The 19,897-nt window shown below is 38.6% G+C and overlaps 1 protein-coding gene and 1 pseudogene across 1 annotated transcript; both read left to right on the top strand.

Annotated features, from left to right (window-relative positions):
• Window position 1: 1 nt before the first annotated feature.
• LOC139723765 (uncharacterized) lies at window positions 2–5,860 on the top strand (the record flags this gene model as incomplete). Its single annotated transcript, XM_071634977.1, has 4 exons — window positions 2–53; window positions 1,284–1,424; window positions 4,705–4,893; window positions 5,370–5,860. Coding segments are annotated over 4 exons (873 nt in total), but the record flags the coding sequence as incomplete, so codon positions are not given.
• A 6,916-nt stretch (window positions 5,861–12,776) lies between these two features.
• Window positions 12,777–17,829, top strand: LOC139723749 (uncharacterized; annotated as a pseudogene).
• The last annotated feature ends 2,068 nt before the right edge of the window (window positions 17,830–19,897 follow it).

The raw sequence follows: 19,897 nt of genomic DNA, 5'->3' as shown, positions 1-19,897 counted from the left end.
ACAGAGCAAGGATTTAAATCTCCAGGGGCCCTTCGAATGGCCTCTGCTTTCTGGTGAGTAGTAGTGGCTTTTAATTTACCAATCACACTTACTCTATGTCTGTGATATGAAGCTATTAATTTCGTTAACATGCAAGAATAATGAATTCCGACTACTTATGAGGCTCTTAGTTGCATAAACGCGCATACATACATACGATCAATTATCATTCGTGTGTATTTTTGTGTGAGCGAACTTGTGTATCAGGTAATCGCGGCACAAACTGGGATCAATACTTTGTTCATGCGTCGCATTAAGGCCTGAGCAAGGGGGAACACTACAATGGATGAGTAAAATGCATTTTTATCAACTGAAGTTCATGCAGTAGCGACAATGTGTGGTTAAAAGTGAGTATGACATGTGTATTGATTTATACAAATTTTACATCTTATGATAACGCAGGTCACTAACTCTGATGGCCAATTATACACACGCACACACACACACGCACACAATATGTATATATATATATATATATATATATATATGTGTGTGTGTGTGTGTGTGTGTGTGTGTGTGATTAACGCCTACAAATATTATATATATATATATATATATATACAACTGTATATGATATATTTAAGGTTACATTTCCAGCATACTTTTCACTGACCCCACCCCAAACCGGTTACGTTACAGGCGTTGTGAGCTCGCGAGGCATGGAAACAAAAATGAATAATTGAATGAATAATGAATATACAAATGATAGATAAATACAGACTGCACAGGTACACAAATACTTGAATAATGGGAAACTGATAAATCAAGTCATTCAATATGAAAATGTAAATCAGTTTCTTGCATTCGTAAATGTTATCTTAAAAATACTATGAGTATGATATCATGGAAGATGTCGATGTTTCAACTTTCTTTTGAGCATTAATGGACATGGTGGTGCATAGAGCTAAGACTTGATAGCCTTTCTAATTAAAAACGAGGGTGCGACAACCTGATCTGCTGATCAGGTCCCTATATGTAATGACGATAAATGCCGTTATACAATATAAATCAGTAAAAAAAAAATATCCTAACTATTTAGAAACAAAATGATCTGAAGCGTCTCGATTCTTAGCGTTGATAAGAATTACAAGCAAATACAATGTATTGTTGAACACACCCTACTATTGAAGACTTCAAATTAATTCAATGTTATTATCGCTGCTCATAAATCCTCATGCCTGTACCATAAAAATGTGTATAATGGCCATCTTTGAGTGTGTTCTTCTTTTTTTTTTTCATGTCAGGCCAGTGCTTTCTGTGTCCGGCTGGAGTTCCAGGCCCCCAAGGGCCTCCCGGTCCTCCTGGTTCTTCCGGTCCTTCTGGTCCTCCTGGCGCCTCCGGCAGGGATGGCCGCGATGGTAGAGACTCTTTGTTCGATTTACGAGGTACATAGTTTATCTGATTTCTGAAATGACGGTGCACATATTTGCGTATCTCAAGATAATATTTCTGTCGTCTTTCTCCCTACGTTAAACATTCTGACAGAGGAGAGATTTAACAATCATCTAGTTCGCTGATTTTGATAGCAAGAATATGATAATTGATTGGTGTAGCAAACCATCCGATATATTTTCATGGTGTGATTTATGATAGTCTCAGACATACGTGTCCGGATTTATTCCTTTTCTGGATATTCGAGTCATCCCTGTTTTCATCATTAATGTTAGATTGACGATTTAAGGAAATTCTTTTAGATTGTGTTACGAGTTTGTTGTTTTGATGACAAGAATAGTACATCGTCTTAAGTCAAATCCATCGATGAAAAGTAATACGCAGAGATATTCCGAAAAAAGGCTTTGGTATCTTATTAGAATAATGTCTACAAGTAAAAAAAAAAAATCCAGATTTTTTTTTTTTTGTGCTTCCTGTGTAGGCTACGGTCACAACTCAGAGCGGCGACCGACCGATTTGTAGCCTGCTCGGCGGCTGCTGAAATTTTGGCACCGCTCAGCAATTTTTGGAGATGTTGAGCAGGCTGTAAAACCCTAGCGATGACCGAGCAGTGCCCTGTCGATTTCCCGTCGGTCACCGATCGATTTTCAGTAAAATTTTGGCGAAATATGAGGATCTGCAACGCGCAGAGTCCGAGCAGTCACCGAGCGATGACCCATCGGCAACTGGACGATCTCCCACCGGCCACCGGCCGAATTTTACGAAATCGCTCAGCGACCGACAGGTGATCGATAGGTCATCTACCGATGACCCGTAGGCGTACCGACGGCCACCCGCCGGTTTCTGCCGGAAATTTCTCACGAGCTTCCTGTGTTTATTAATGTACCTATGTGATTTGTGATGTGTTATACTTAATCAATTAAGATAAAACTCGAGGCGAAAGATCTGAGAGTTAAATTGTCAACTAACAAACCTTGGCTATGTGATACCACAGATAACTAGAAATTAGGGAATAAAACAAAAAATGAGGAACACCCAAGATGGAACAAAGATTAAAATAGATTAGAATTTTCCAAAATATCTTTCTTGCTTCTATTCCAATTTTTCTATTCCAATCTAATTTCATATTTTAATTTCCCCATCTCTTGTCATTCATTTTTCTTCAATCAATAGGCCTTTAATGAATGATAAGGTAACCAAACCATATCTAACTACGTCAACATATCGACACTAACTTTTAGCTTTCATCTCTTTTGCCCCAAAGTGGTTGCCTCTGACATCCATGTCCCTCATGTTGGTTGCCGAGATGTTGAGATGCTGAGATGTTGGTGGGGTTTCCTTGCCTCTTATCCCTCCCCCTGCTTCTTCCACATTGCGCCAGATTATCTTCTCCATCTAGTCCCTGGTTTCCTTCAGTGCTTCTGTCATTTTTATCTTAACTTTTTCAGTCCCTAAATCGCTCGACGGCGACCGCTCGATCTATTCTCTTGGCTGTGCTGTTGTCAGTTTTGTCTCTATTATTTTTGTTCCCTAAATCGCTCGGCAGCGACCGCTCGATCAGGTCAGTGCGTGGGCGGTTCCCGTTCGGACACCGAGCGTATTTTGGGCAGCGAGTGAAAACTGGTCGGTCGCCGCTGAAATTTCAACTCCGCGTTAAAACTTCAGCGTCGACCGACCGATGACCTAAAAACCAGTGGCGCCTGGTCGGTCACTGGTCGGTCACCGGTCGTTGTCCGACCGGTTTTGGCTAAAAACTCGCCGACCGGTCGCCGAGCAGGCTGATTTTGGGGGTTACTGAACACCTACAAACTCAACTGGAGTAACACGATACCAACAGAGAAACCGCGGACTGTAAAACGGGATATTTTATGTTCTTTGTGCTCGATTAAGAGTAAAAACAATAGCTTATTGCTAAACTTAAAAAAATGAGAAAAATATTTTCATAATAAGAAGCGTAAAATGTAGAGCATCATTTAGATATGATGGTGGATAGTATATTATTGGAACAAGAAGAAAGTGTCAAATTTCCTGGATTATGTATAAATGAAAATAAGAAATGGAACGCTCATGTGCAATACATCTCTGATAAAGTGTCTATACACTGTATATGTCTTGCTAAACATAATCTAATAAGTATTGTGTCCCAAAGAATATTTCATTTATGCTGTATAACTCGTTGATATTATCGTAAATCTCACATTGTAACATATGTTTGGGCAACTTCAAAAAGTCACATTGACAGTATATTGCGTCTACAAAAGAAAGCTATACGTATATGCAACAACTCAGGTTATCGGTACCATTCAGATCCTTTGTTCGCAGAATTAAAAACACTCAAAGTAAACGACATTGATTTTTTGCAAAATTCACTCTTTATGTTTCGCTTTATAACGGTGAGTTGCATCTTCCTTTTTCTCATCATTTCAATTGAACAAAGACATGCATGTTTATCCCACTAGACAATCTGATAAATTTCATTTACAAAATCCTAAAACGGTGATGGCTCTGAAATCTATATCAGACACACCGCACCCGATATTTGAAACTCTCTTCCTTCTGAAATTCGAACATTGAAGTCTTTGTATGAAATAATCTTTTAAGAAAGTTGTAAATATAATGCTGCTCTCTCGATATCAGGGATCTCATAATGTCATTGTCATGATTGTAATTCTATTGTCTATGAAATTCCCTCGTGGAAATATCACCGTTCTTAATTTGTTACGTAATGTTATGTAATCGACCATGACCAGTAACTGTTCACCTGTACCTCGGTGAGAAAATACTTTGCCATGCTTTACTATTCAGTGATCCAGGTGATCTAACTTTGTGTTAACCTTTAGCGAAAGCAGACAGACCTCTCCCTTCCTTTCTCCTTTCTTCTATCCTATCTCTGTGCAAGTCATCCCTCCCTCCTATTTTTCCTGTTTTTCCATGCAAATCAAGCAACGCTTAAGCTGTAGCTCTTCTGTATTATTCATTGCATCGCTGATATGTACATTGTAAATAGAATGAAGAAACTTACTTTGTGAACATTCAACGCTTATGTATATGTATGGCACCAAAAATGTATCGGCCTCCATGTTGTGTATGTATCTGCACGTGCAATGATAATGCAGGAACTAATAAATCAAATCAAATCAATTCAAATTCAAAAAGAGTCTCCGTTCGTCTAGCACAGCAAATTTTGGGTTTAAAAAAGCAAAGTAATGAGGACGAAAATTTCAATATATCGTCTCGTGTTGTTGTTTTTTTTCAATCGTTACCTTTCTAAAGGTCTGGATGAAAGTCAGGATAGAGGCCAAGAACCTGATAAGATATTGTTGAATTCAAAAGACGATGCGTCAGCATGGCAGAGTGTTGGGCAACTGCAAAGTGACAATCAGACGTCAAAAAGAAATAGCGTCCTCTACGTGAGATGGGGCAAACCGGATTGCCCACAGGGAGCAGAACTCGTGTATTCCGGTAAGCAAAGGAAACCCAGTATAGGTAGTCATGATCATCTGTACCACGCAATGCATTGTATTCCTCCTAGCGCCCTTCCCTCCTCCTCCTCCCCCTCCTCCTCTATTGATTTTCCAAAACCTTCCCCCTCCCACAAAATTGGGTTTCACTCAAGTTTGATGTTTTAAATCAAGTAATCCGTTTAAACAGGAAACAATATAAGTCTTGAAAGTGATTATTGCTTCACACACTTCTCGTCGTGGAACATGAATTTCGAATTGACAGAAGTCTTTTGAAGTCGATAAAACAAATCCTATCAATTGATATCTTTGTTGCTAGACTAAGATGACGAAATGAGAAAACAATAGAAAAAATATGATTTTTCTAACTTGCTGCTTTTAGAGAAGGCCAACTACTGCAAATTGCATAGGGGGTCGGGTGTCATCGCGGGTAAATTGACGTAATACATGTTTATCGATATTATGCATTGTGTGCAGGGTCCGTTGGAGGTGAATTTTTCTCAAATTCCGGGGGTGCTTCTAACTACCTGTGTTTACCAGACGAACCGATCTATGACGAAGTGGAAACGTCGGTTCATAATGACCGAGGTTTAGTCTATTCTTCCGAGTTTCAAACAAACCAGTTTGTGGGTCATTGGGTACAGTTACACGACCTCACCCCGAGTTGTGCTGTCTGTCTGGCTCCAAAGGGACAAACGACCAAGTTGATGATCCCAGCTCGTAACGTGTGTCCATCCGACGACTGGCGACTGGAGTACTCCGGCTACTTGATGTCCGATTATCACGGTCACAGCAGAACCGAGTACATCTGCATGGACCGCCACGCTGAAGCCGTACCGGGAACGCGTGGTAATCAAAACGGCGCCGTCCTGTACCATGTGGAGGGAAGATGTCTGGACGGAAGCGGTCTTCCTTGTGGCCCGTATGTCCATGGCTACGAACTTACATGTGCCGTTTGTACGATCTAGAAAACCACTCTTTTTCTGCATGTGGAGTAGCCTGTGACATACCTTTGATCATGATTACTATCGTCAAAGTATTGGACAACGAATTATACGATTTAATGTGTAAACGTACAGACACAATACATCGTCTCATTTTAGAGAGTATCAATTAGACTTCAAAGAAGTTAAATGTACGGTTACCTTCAATGATTGTACGATCCAAAATCTACTTAACAGAATTTTAATGGTGATACTAAAAGATTACGTTAGAAAAGAAAACTGTATAGAAATCAATGTTTCACGTGTTTTCGAAACACTGACAAGGGTCGAAGTGATGAGGTATTCTTCACACAGCTGTCCTATCAGCTGCCTATATGGGTTTGTATGTAAAATCTAGTAAATATGCTTAAGAATCTTCAACCATCTAGCTTTCCCTGAGCATAATAACCACTGCTAATTTTTAATAACCATAATTTCATGTAATGGATGTGATTCATTCCAAGAAAGAAGGGCAATTTCGATCATTTAGATAACATTATGTAGATAACATGTAGTAGACGCGTTATTCCATTACGTCATAGCCATAACTTCTTCAATTTGGGCATATGTCTTGTGAAAATGTGCGAAAAATGACAATCGAATCTTACAGCATTGATTTGTAGATTTTACTCTATTTTTTTCGGGCACAAAACTGAAACATGCTTTGACGCTTCGGTTTATATTGATCATTATTACCTATACGAGGTAGTTTTGCGAGGCAATTGCAGTTGGTATTTTGCAGGGTCGTGGAGGTCAGCAGTCAATATTCGTTGGTATTTTGCCTCTTCCGGGTTTCGCCATTCGCTTTACATGTAAACATTCCGATCGACCGCGAAGAGAAAACATTCAAGGACGTCGCTGTGTGTCGGTTACACGCACCGCAGAAGAAAGCCGATAAATCAACTCATACAAGGTCGACCACTTCCAGCAGCACTACGCGTCAAACAATGACTAGTCCATTTGTGCTCAATAACTGCACCGTGACCATCAGTTATTACAACTCTCCAAATTGAAACAGAAGCAAAAATAAAGTGTAAAAGCGTTCAGATGTTTCAAGTTCGCCTGTTCCAACTACATTATGTATCTTTGAAGTTGGAGTTGAATGATATACATTGATGAACAATTTTTCAATTATTCGACATGTTGGTGATGATCGACAGGTAGTCAAATGTGGCTTGATCTATATCATAGTATATAGCCGTATTCACATATTTTCCTAATTTACCTAGGGGATAGATAATAATTATGATATTGCCTGGCCTTGAGGGAGATACCAGATAAATATTGCCCGCACTGAAAGAATATTGCCCTCATCTTCCACTCGGGCCATATTCTTTCAGTTTGGGCAATATTTTCTGGTATCTCACTCGAGGCCAGTCAATATTATATAACTGTTACCGTCGCATTTGCAGTACTGTTCAGTAAAACTGTATTCATATCGATATCTTTATTCCATATTCGTGTAAGTTCTGCGCAGATTGGTAAAGCACAATATAATACAAACTGAAAATAGATGTTTAAACCACATTCTCGTCAAGAAGATAATAATTTCGTCTTCAACGTACAGTGATATACAATGTATGTCTTGATAATTTGCATCCCATTTGAAACTTTGGACTTTGATTTGAAAAATAATAGGCAAAAATAATTGGGATTAGGCTTATCTAAGGCTGCGTTTATCAACTTTCCCCTGTTTAAACGGCTTTCCAAAGCCCTTTCCAAAGCCCTTTCCAAAGCCCTGTACTATTAATGTACCGCTTGTTTTCTAAGAAGGGACGACGAAAAGCAAATTACCATCATAAAGACATATCTTCCTTTGAGGGTGACGAGTCATGATGCAATGCCACATGAATCAATTGTCTTCCTATCTGTGAGGCAGCTCCAGCTTAGCACATACTTCAAATATTTCTGAGTGGCGGCATGATTAGTTTATCAACTTTCCCCTGTTTAAACGGCTTTCAAAAGCCGTTTCCAAAGCCCTTTAGAAACGGCTTCCAAAATAGTTGCGTTTATACACTCTTCGCGAACACTATAACTGGCCTGTCACTGCACAGCTGCATTGCGCAATTCGACCCGAGGAGAAGAGGTCATATACGGCGTGCATTGTTCGTTACTGCAGTACAATACTAAAAAGCCGTTTCAAAACAGCTTTGCGTTTATCAACTTCAAAATGCTTTTACAAACAGGTTTCTGAAAACCTGTTTAGGAAACCTGTTTGGAAAGCCACAAATTTGCGGCTTTCGAAAAGGCTTTCCGAAAGGGCTTTCAAAACAGCTTTGCGTTTATCAACTCGTAAAAATTCCTTGAAAGCTGTTTTGAAAACCCGTTTCTGCCGAGAAAAGGAGTTGATAAACGCACCCTAAGAAAGCTTTAAGAAACCTTTGATAAGATAAAGATGTTTATGAAGACTTCCACAATCGTTTCCAAACACTTTTGTCAGATAGTCCCGTGTACCAGAAAACACTGATAAGAGTGTATAGTATATATGCAGATACTTGACATTGCGGTGACGAGTGATTAATTATCTTCTAAACTTTACACCCTAGTATACTTTTTTCCTTTTTCTTGTGTCGAGAGAGGGGGGGGGGGAATTCCATCTTATGGGATGATAATAAGGCAAATACTCGTCACCTTATTACCCCGTTGGTGATCTCTTTTTGTTATTTTTATTTTTCTTCGTAGAGTTATATTTGGGCAACATCATTCACAGAGCAAGAATTTATAAAGGCGGGTTCTCCTAGAACAAAAAAACAACAACAAACAAACAAACAGATGTCAATATGATTATGCTTGTGTCACTCCTACCAGAAAAAAAAGCACACAATCAGTATCAGAGCGACAGAATGATTCCTTTTCGTAGATTTACTTTAAGTAGACACTTTGTGAAGATAGCAAAAAGAAGAAATTATTGGCGGCATAATTTTCCCGTCAATATGTTTGGGGTTTTTGTTTTTGTTTGTTGTTTTGTGTTCTGTTTTGTTTCTTTTTTTTATAGGGAACCTATTGCACGTAACAGTTCGTTATTCTGAAGGTTCGTTGGTCCGAAAAATGAAATAAGGTTCGTTACTCCGAAGGTTCGCTATTTCGTAGATTCGTTAATCCAAATATGAAAAAAAAATGGTTCGTTATTCCGAAGATTCGTTAATCAGAGAATAAAATAAGGTTCGTAATTTCGAAGGTTCGTTAGTACCTTCTTTTCATATCTGGATTAACAAACCTTGGTTCATTGTCGGATGAACGAGTCAATTCAGAATAACGAACTTCACCCCTATTGCTGGCTATGATGGTGACAAGTGGTTTGCTTGCCTAGTATGCCACCCTTGGTAAACCACTGTAACATCGAATACGGAACAGCGGATACAATAACGAATGAAACACAAACAAATGTAAGTGCTGCCCGTTATCATCAAACTGATTAGATTGGAATGAATGTCTAGCATTGCGTATTGTTTATCCTATGTCAACGGGCCTCTGGAAGAAAGCGTGTTCGGGCATGCGTTTACGGCAAATTACAAACACAGCAGGAGGGAACTATCAAGATAAAGTCCTTTTATAACGTTGCTTTAATTTGATGGAAAAGACTTATTAGTTTCACCATGTTTTCTTTGTATTGAAATCAACAGAAATGGACTATGACATTGTGATAGCAAACATAAGGACGCACCAAAAGAAGACAAATGCAAATCTTCAACATGTATAGTGTTCGCGAGCTGATGTCTGGGGATTATTTTTTTAATGCTTTTGTTCATCGCGCAAATGGAACTAAGATTGATGTCCTCATGGAAAATAATGAATATTAAATGGAAATGTTGGCAGACAAAGCATACATTTTGAAGCGAATTCCCAATGGACAATTGAATAAAATGAGCTTACATGGGACAGGGGGAGGGGTACAGATAAAACAAAACGATTGCAATCATGTTTCATGTTGTCTCAGGGGAAAGTTGCCAGATTGCCACTGGTTCAGAAATGGGGAAGGTATGACGGCCGTGGAGGGCTACTTTTCCTCTTGAGGTCATTAGGTGTCTGGAAATACTATAGTCCGCGTGGCGGTCAGGTTAAAGATGATATTGTTGAATGGCGGTTCTCACAGGCGAGAGGAAACAATGCACGTTTGCGGTGACAAATTACCGGTGAGTAACAATATTCCTGATACTTTATATCCTGGACAATATGACACTAATCCTTGACAATGTGTTAACTCGCAACTCTTGGATGATAACTTCAGAAGGAAAGAAACGACTCAAGTCACCATTTATTTGGCCTACCCATGGAATTCTGTGGACTGGAAGTCCTCACAGGAAGGTCGTAACTTTGAGTCACAGCATTAAATGCGTTTCTGTTTTAGAATCCCCGCCATCCCGATTTTCTTAATATGAAAAGTACCTCCTCTTGTATAATCAATACCTTTATCTTCGAACTACGCAACAGTTCGACAAATTATTGGCCAAATAGCCAATCTATGCAAATGTGGATATTGATTGTGACGTCACTATATAAAAGAGTAGACAGAAACGGTACAGCACACAACAGCAAACTGTCACTCAGCAGAAGAACCAGAGCTAGGAACTTCTTGAGACAAATATTTTATCCCCTTTAAATGATACTGGGCCGACTTACAAATAACAATAACGTGTGAGTGAAGAAATTGCAAAGTTAAGATGTCATCTGTGTCTGGATTATCGCATGTTTTTATGATCATCTGCTTGACTGTGGTAATATCACAGACCCATGGACTACCCACAGACATATCCGAAGTGGAAGGTAAGGCATTTGGTTCTATGAACTCAGGATCAAAAATGATTTGTGTTCCTCATATTTTTCTTTGGTAGCCATGTTCTGTTATATCTCATAGGGAACGACTAGCTTAGTAAGAAAAAAAAATCAAAGAGAAATAACAAGAAAGAAAGGACAATAGTGAATAATGAAATGTCAGCGTACCGTCGGATATTGTATGTGGACGTCGTAAAAATTATTGTTGGGTAATACGAGCGTGATCTTACTTTAAAAGTAGAGTGTACAGATTTCTTAGCATGATAAAAGTCTCTCTTTTTATGTTATTGTTTTGATGTCATTTTATTCATATATAACTATATTTATAGATATATTACAAAGAGAGAGACAGTTTTACTTTCCTTTGTATAGAATGGAAGAATACAACTAATACATATTGTATAGGCATCAATAGTTATTATCCAGCGTGTTGGGACAAGTCAGTGACCATTGACCGATACATAAGACTGCCCTTGCGGAGCAGATGTAAAGATAAGGAAAGTAAGGAATGTTAGGAATATTATGTTTCGTGTTGTATAGGAGATGAGAGTCTGACAGCTTCTGACCTGGATCAAATCTTCGCACTCCGAGATCAAATCCGTGAACTTCAGACATACTGCCAGGTAAGGTAGCTCATGAAAATAACGTGAGTTTCATCTTGTTTCTACCGCGTCACTTTTTTTTTACTTACTTTGTTCATTTCACCAATGTGTAAGAACCTACTGCTGCTCAGCATTCTTCTAAGTTTCAGCCACTTTCCTGAAGACGGGAAAATGATATTTAAAGATAACAAAAAGTTTTGGTACCTCAAAAGTTTCCTTGAATTTCCTTGTCTTAGTTTGTGTTTCAGGTTAAAGTACCTTTCATATAACTAACACTGTGAGACTTACTCGTCCCAAAGTGCTCTCATGTCTTAGTAATCATGCAATTAACTGCGACCAGCAGCCCCATACGCATAGCGTAATCGGGCTTCGCATTGTAGCATTCAGGATCATGACAGATTTAGTATCGCAGGATAAATGTCAACTTAAAATCCCAAAAATTCTTCAATTTGAAGACTTACCAATTAAGGTGAAATATTGAAAATAGGCTTCGGGCAACGTTTGGTTCTGCCTATAGTCCCTTTCTGTTCGAATTGATGACTGAATGTGACTCGGTCGAGAGGACCTTGGTTGGGAGAGCTACCATACACTGAATACTACAGCCAGTGCATGCGAACACATCACATGCGCACAAATTTCAAATCCATCAGCGGATAAGATGTTTGTGTGCGCATGCGCTGGCCGTAGTAGTCAGTGTAGTAGCTCTCCCAAGGTCCTCTCGACCGAGTCACATTCAGTCATCAATTCGAAAAGAAAGGGACTATTGGCAGAACCAAACGTTGTTCGAAGCCTGTTTTCAATACTTCAACTTAATTGGTAAGTCTTCAAATCGAAGAAACTTTTGGATTTTAAGTTGCCATTTACCCGCGATACTAATTCTGTCATGATCCTGAATGCTACAATGCGAAGCCCCATTACGCTATGCGTATGGGGCTGCTGGTCGCAGTTAGCTATGCGTACAATGGGCTGCACGCTGCTGGTCGCAGTCCGTGGTTTCGTACAATATTTATCGACGCCGTACGGCGACGGCTCTGGTACGAAACCATTATTGCATGATTACTAAGACATGAGAGCACTTTGAGGCGAGTAATTCTCACAGACAACGTACTTTAACGTGAAACACAAACCAAGACAAGGAAATTCAGGGAAACTTTTGAGGTACCAAAACTTTTTAATATCTTTAATGTATGACATGGATGCTGGTACCAACATCTACATCATGCTTCTTCTGCATAGTCTGTGATGCCTTTAAAATGAAGTAAAATCATCTGATGCAATAAAGTGATTCACGATAATGGTAATAATTATAGTCACATTTTTAACACATTTTGTGTCCAGTGCTATCTCTGTCTTGCATATCAAATAATATCACGATTTTCAAAAAAAAAAAATTGCAGGCATCAGTTGAGGAGATAACTCGGTCTTTTGCAACTCTGGAGCTGATTTCTAAAAACACGGCGATCCTACAAGACATCCGTTTCCTTGATACCCGAGACGATGAAAATGTTAGACGAATTCGTCGAGGCATGGACTCTTCCGTGTCAACTCTTAATCCACCAGCAACACAGCAGAGCAAGGACCTAAATCCCCAAGAGCCTTTCGAATGGCCATTGCTTTCTGGTGAGTAGTGGTGGCTTTTAATTTACCAATCACAGTTCACACTTATTCTATGCCTGTGATATGAAGCCATTAATTTCGTTAACATACAAGACGGATGAATTCCGACTACTTGTGAGGTTCTTGTATAAACGCGCACACATATACAAACAATCAATGATCATTCGTGGGTGTTTGTGTGTGTGTGTTTATGTGTGTGAGCGAACTTGTGTATCAGGTAATCCTGGCACAAACTGGGATCAATACTTTGTTCATGCGTCGCATTAAAGCCTGAGCAAGGGTGTACACAATATAATTGATGAGTAAAATGCATTTTATTCAACTGAAGTTCATGCAGCAGCGAGAATGTGTGGTTAAATGTGAGTATGACATGTGTATCGATTTATACAAATTTTACATCTTATGAAAGCGCAGGTCACTAACTCTGATGGCCAATTATACGCATACACACACACACAATATATATATATAGATATACATATATATATATATATACATGTATATATATGTATATATATATATATATATATATATATATATATGATATAGGAGACTATATTCATAAAATATACATAACTGATAATATACATAATTGACTGCACAGGTACACAAATACCTGCATAACGGGAAACTGATAAATCAAATCATTAATATGAAAATGTAAATCAGTTTCTTGCGTTTCTAAATGTTATCTTAAAAATATTATTAGTTTGATATCATGGAAGATTTCGATATTTCAACTTTCGTTTGAGCATTAATGGACATGTTGGAGCATGGAGCTAAAGACTTGATATCCTTTCTAATTCAAAACGAGGGTGCGACTTCCTGATCTGCTGATCAGGTCCGTATATGTCAATGTAATGACGATAAATGCCGTTATATACATCAGTAGAAAAAAAATATACTACCTATTTAGAAACAAAAATGATCTGAAGCGTCTCGATTCTTAGCGTTGATAACAATTACAAGCAAATGCAATGTATTTTTGAACACACCCTACTATTCCAGACTTCAAATTAATTCAACGTTACTATCGCTGCTCATAAATCCTCGTGCCTGTACCATAAAATTGTGTATAATGGCCATCTTTGAATGTGTTCTTCTTCTTTTTTTCATGTCAGGCCAGTGCTTTCTGTGTCCGGCTGGTGTTCCAGGCCCCCAAGGACCTCCCGGTCCTGCTGGTCCTTCCGGTCCTGCCGGTCTTTCCGGTCCCTCCGGTCCTTCTGGTCCTCCTGGTGCCTCCGGTAGGGATGGCCGCGATGGTAGAGACTCTTTGCCCGATTTACGAGGTACATAGTTTATCTAACCTCTGAAACGACCTTGTGTATCTATTTGCGTATCTCAAGATAATTTTTCTTTCGTCTTTCTCCCTACGTTTAAAATTCTGACAGAGGAGAGATTCAATAATCAGCTAGTTCGCTGATTTTGATAGCAAGAATATGATACTTGATTGCTGTTGCAAACCATCCGATAAATTTTCATGGTGTGAATTATGATAGTCTCAGACATACGTGTCCTAATTCACACCTTTTCTGGATATTTCAGTCATTCCAGTTTGCATCATTAATGTTTAATTGACGATATGAGGATTTGTTCAGATTGTGTTACGAGTTTGCTGTTTTAATAAGATAGTACATTCTCTTATAAAGTCAAATCCGTCAATGAAAAGTAATACGCAGAGCTATTCCAAAAAAGGCTTTGGTATCTTGTTAGAATAATGTCTACGAACAGAAAAAAGAAATCAAGATTTTTTTCTGGTACTTACTGTTTACTGAACGCCCACAAAATCAACTGGAGTAACACGATACCAACAAAGAAACCGCGGACTGCAAAACGGAATATTTTTCTTTATGCTCGATAAAGACAAATTTCATTCACATTCATAACAAGAAGCGTAAAAATGGAATGCACAATTTAAATATTCTGGAGGGGGGGTATATCATTGGAACAAGAAGAAAGTGTCAAATTTCTTGGACTATATTATATACATATGAACATAAAAGAGAAATAGAACGTTCCTGTGCAATACATCTCTGATAAAGTGTCTTGTAATGTTGATATACATAAGCTTAAGTATTATGTCGAAAAGTTATCAATGCTGTATAACTCGTTGATATTATCGTACATCTCGTATTGTAACTACGGAAGCCCATTCGTGCCACGCAGGATAAAACTTTCAGTGGAGCTAACTGGCGACCGCCACTTAATTATCTGGCGGCCGCCACTTAATTTTCTGGCGGCCGCCACTTAATTATCGTTTAGCGATATCGATAATTATGCGAAATATCGACCACAAGTAGCGTTAAAAGTAGCGTTACACAAGTAGCGTTACATGTAGCACTTCGTCATATGAAAGACGTCTGAGTGGTGATGAAGGTGATCGACCAGCTGTAGACAGAATTAATCGATATCGATAATTATGTGGCGGCCGCCAGTTAGCTCCACTGAAAGTTTTATCTTGCGTGGCACGAATGGGCTTCCGTACTTAATTATCTGGCGGCCGCCACTTAATCATCGTTTAGCGATATCGATAATTATGAGAAATATCGACCACAAGTAGCGTTACGGATCTCAATTCAGTCTACAGCTGGTCGATCGCCTTCCGTAGGACAGCACTAATTCGTCATATAAAAGACGTCTGAGTGGTGATGAAGGCGATCGACCAGCTGTAGACTGAATTGAGATCTGTAACGCTACTTGTGGTCGATATTTCTCATAATTATCGATATTGCTAAACGATAATTAAGTGGCGGCCGCCAGATAATTATGTGGCGGTATCGTTTAGCGATATCGATAATATTGATATCGATAATTATGTGGCGGCCGCCAGTTAGCTCCACTGAAAGTTTTATCCTGCGTGGCACGAATGGGCTTCCGTATGTAACATTGTTTGGGTAACCTCAAAAAGTCACATTAACAGTATATCAATTCTACAAAAGAAAGCTATACGTATATGCAGCTTGTTCGCAGAACTAAAAACACTCAAGGTAAACGACATTGATTGGTTTTTTTTACAGAATTCCCTCTTTATGTTTCGCTTTATAACTGTGAGTTACATCTTCTTCTTTTTCTCATTATTTCAGTTGAAATCCCACATGCATGTTTATCCCACTGTAGACAATGTGATAAATTTCATTTACAAAATCCTAAAACGGTGATGGCTCTGAAATCTATATCAGACACATCGCACCTAATATTTGAAACTCTCTTCCTTCTGAAATTCGAACTTTAAAGTCTTTGTAATCTTATAAGAAAGCTGTAAATATAATGCTGCTCTCTCGATATCAGTGATCTCATAATGTCATTGTAATTTTATTATCTATGAAATTCCCTCGTGGAAATATCGCCGTTCTTAATTTGTTACGCAATGTTAAGTAACCGACAGTAAGCTGTAACAGTTCACCTGTACGTCGGTGAGAAAATACTTTGTCACGGGTGATCTAACTTTGTGTATTTCACTGAGAGGTGAATGTTTTCAGCGTAGCGAATTTGGGATTTCGCGAGGGTTCGTAAGATAGGGTTGCAAGAGAGTTCGCAAACGAAGTTTCTTGCCGCAAGCAGTTTTTCTTGTCGCAAAGAAATGTTGAACATGTTCAAAATTTCTTAGCGAACTTGTATTTTCGCATACAGTTGCAAACATTCGCAAAACACTCGTAAGAATTTGCATACGGTCGTAATACGGTGTCGCAGAGTAATGAGGACGAGAATTGCAATAATTATATCGTCTTGTGTGTGTGTGTGTTTTGTTTTTTTTTTAATCGTTATCTTTCTAAAGGTCTGGATGAAAGTCAAGATAGAGGGCAAGAACCTGATAAGATGGTTTTGAATCCAAAAGACGATGCATCAACACGGCAGAGTGTTGGGCAACTGCAAAGTGACAATCAGACGTCAAAAAGAAACAGCGTCCTCTACGTGAGATGGGGCAAACCGGATTGCCCACAGGGTGCCGAACTCGTATATTCCGGTAAGTAAAGGAAACCGAGTATGATAGCGCCCATCCCTCCTCCTCCTCCTCCTCCTCCTCCTTCTCCTCTACACAGATTTTTCCAAAACCTTCCCCCTCCCACAAAATTTGTCTTCACTCAAGCGTGTTCTATCAAATCAAGTAATCCGTATACACAGGAAACAGTAAGTCTTGAAAGTGATTATTGCTTCACATACTTCTTGACGTGAAACATGAATATGGAATGGCAGAGTCTTTTGAAGTCTTTGAAACAGATCCTCTCAATTGATATCTATCTTGCTTAGATAGGATGAAAAAACGAGAAAATAAAAGAAAGAAATATGAATTTTCTAACTTGTTGCTTTCAGAGAAAGCCAACCACTGTAAAATGCATGTATCGGATGTCATCGCGGGTATAAAACCTTTATTTGACATAATACATGTATATCGATATAATGCGTTGTATGCAGGGTCCGTTGGAGGTGAATTTTTCTCACATTCCGGGGGTGCTTCTAACTACCTGTGTTTACCAGACGAACCGCTCTATGACGAGGTGGAGAATTCGCTTAGTCCTATACGAGGATATGTATATTCTTCCGAGTTTCAAACACCTAATTTTCCCGGCCATTGGCCAGAACTGGAGGATCTCACCCCGAGTTGTGCTGTCTGTCTGGCTCCAAAGGGACAAACGACCAAGTTGATGATCCCAGCTCGTAACGTGTGTCCGTCCGACGACTGACGACTGGAGTACGCCGGTTATTTGATGACTACTAGATATATTTACGACAGCAGAACCGAGTACATCTGCGTGGATCGCGATGCTGAAGCGGTACCGGGAACGCGTGGTAATCAAAACGGCGCCGTCCTGTACCACGTAGAGGGAAGGTGTTTGGACGGAAGCGGCCTTCCTTGTGGCCCGTACATCGATGGCTACGAACTCACATGTGCCGTTTGCACGATCTAGGACTCCTCGTTTTCTGTGGAGTCATCTTTTACCACGGTCATAACTATGATTCTTGTAAGAGGTGTGCTGTAACATAATATGAACAGCTACAGCTACCAATAATTACACTATTGGTAATCTTTTCTTATTATGTCCTATATTTTCTTTAAAGATTCCTCTTCTTCTTCTTCCTTTTTCCTTATGCTCATCTTCTAAATCTACTTTTGTATGTATGATTTATTTTTCTTCCAACACAATTTCATACATACATCAAGATTCTTTTCAGTAATATCACATAAAATATCAGTAAGCAGATTTCAATGTACATGATTTAAAGAAGGAAAATAGATGTGTAAATTAATTCCATTAACAAAATACAAATTGTATATATCGTATTACCAAATTTCCAATGATTTACTGAGAAATCATGCGAAAGAAGGACTGCCATTATAAGCAAAAGCTTGAACACGTGGCAGCCCAGGGACCTGTCTACATAATACACATATGTTGTTTGCGGAATAGGGAAATACTAAAAAATATATTACACTGTAAATGCATCATGTTTTATATTCTAGTGCATAAATACGAATAGAAATAAAGTGAATTATGATGACGATGATGATGATGATGACGATGACGACAGAGCAATGATGAGGGAAAAAATAATAATGAAGATGAAAGTGATAGTGGTGATAATGAAGGTAATGGGAATGAAGTAAATAATAGACACAGAAACATTGTATATTTGTTGTAGTTTAAATCTAATTTACAGAAAACAAAAGATGTCATCAAACAAAACAAAATCTTTATTCAGATGCTATGTTCATAGATTGTAATGTGACAGTAACATAGTTTTCAATCTAGCTTTAAAAGAATATAACGTTTTACATGATTTAACATAATCTGGGAGTGTGTTCCAAAGGTTTGGTCCATTATGTCTTATAGATTTCTGTGCAATTAATAATTTGGGATTTACTAAATGAAACTTTGCGCATTATGAAAGGGATACGAATGGACAGTATTATTCAGTTCAAAGAAATCGTGATTCCTTTAACTCTTTATGTGCCACGTTCGCACGTCTGACTCAGTCGACGGCTTGCCAACTTCGCATATTCTGCTCAACAAACAAAGCCGCCAAGACCGATCGATAAACCGCTAATTACTGCTAATCCCTGGGCACAATGAAAGCGTTTCTCATGCTTTTGTTCCTCTCATATACGGCTTGCATTCTATGTGGTGATCGACTATCAAGCGATGTTCCCAACTAGATTTGCTCGTACATTCTAAGTTTCTGTCAAGGTTTTATGTGCAAAAGTCATGCCTTCACAGTAATGTAGCAACTGGTCATTCAAAAGAAAAATTGAAAATAGATTCGTCATACAGTTAATATCGAAACAAAGCTTGACATTCCTCTTTAACTTTGCCTACTATTATGCCCATCCTAACAGAAATCTGTAGAAGTTAAACACATTTGAAAAACAGAATTCTTTCTCAAAGCATGACTACCTTCGTGTCTCAGAATAACGCGGCACACAGGGGATTTCCCCCATGGCACATAAAGAGTTAAAATGATATATTGGTCACTACATATAAAAGTACATTTTTGAAGTTACGGTCAGAAGAAGCAAAAATTTTATTATTCTCTTTATTTTCTCGACCTTTAATCGGAAATATCTCCATTTGGCAAATATGGACTTATCGGTTTTTGCGAACAAACTCTTCAAGTTGTTCAAGTATTCAAACATAAAAAGCATAGAGTGTAATGTATTTATTTCAAATGTATTCAGTGTCTTTAAATGATAAAAAAGCGGATTGGTGTGGGCTAAGTATTGTGAACCAGTACAGATGCGAATGGCCTTCTTTTGTAATAAATAAATAAGTTTGAGTTTAGTCTTTGCACTTGTAGCCCACACTAGATTACAATACATAATATATGGTATAGGATTAAAGAATTGTAAAACATTAAAAGAGTATGTTCAGGAAGATAACTTTATACCGTGTGAGAATACCTACGATTTTTGGAAATGCAAGTTGTAACATAACGTACGTGATCGTTCCCTGTTAAGTGTCTTCATTATAGACTTAAAAACCCGTGATTTTTATGTAGATTTTAGACAACACCAGTGGCAACATTTATTTTGATT

The sequence above is a fragment of the Diadema antillarum genome, unplaced genomic scaffold (genome assembly GCF_040938485.1).
Source record: "Diadema antillarum isolate AM-2024a unplaced genomic scaffold, OU_Dant_1.0 scf00000199, whole genome shotgun sequence".
Lineage (NCBI taxonomy): Eukaryota > Metazoa > Echinodermata > Echinoidea > Diadematoida > Diadematidae > Diadema > Diadema antillarum.
Note: the sequence above shows the minus strand (reverse complement) of the source record. Positions and strands in the feature narration are given on the sequence as shown.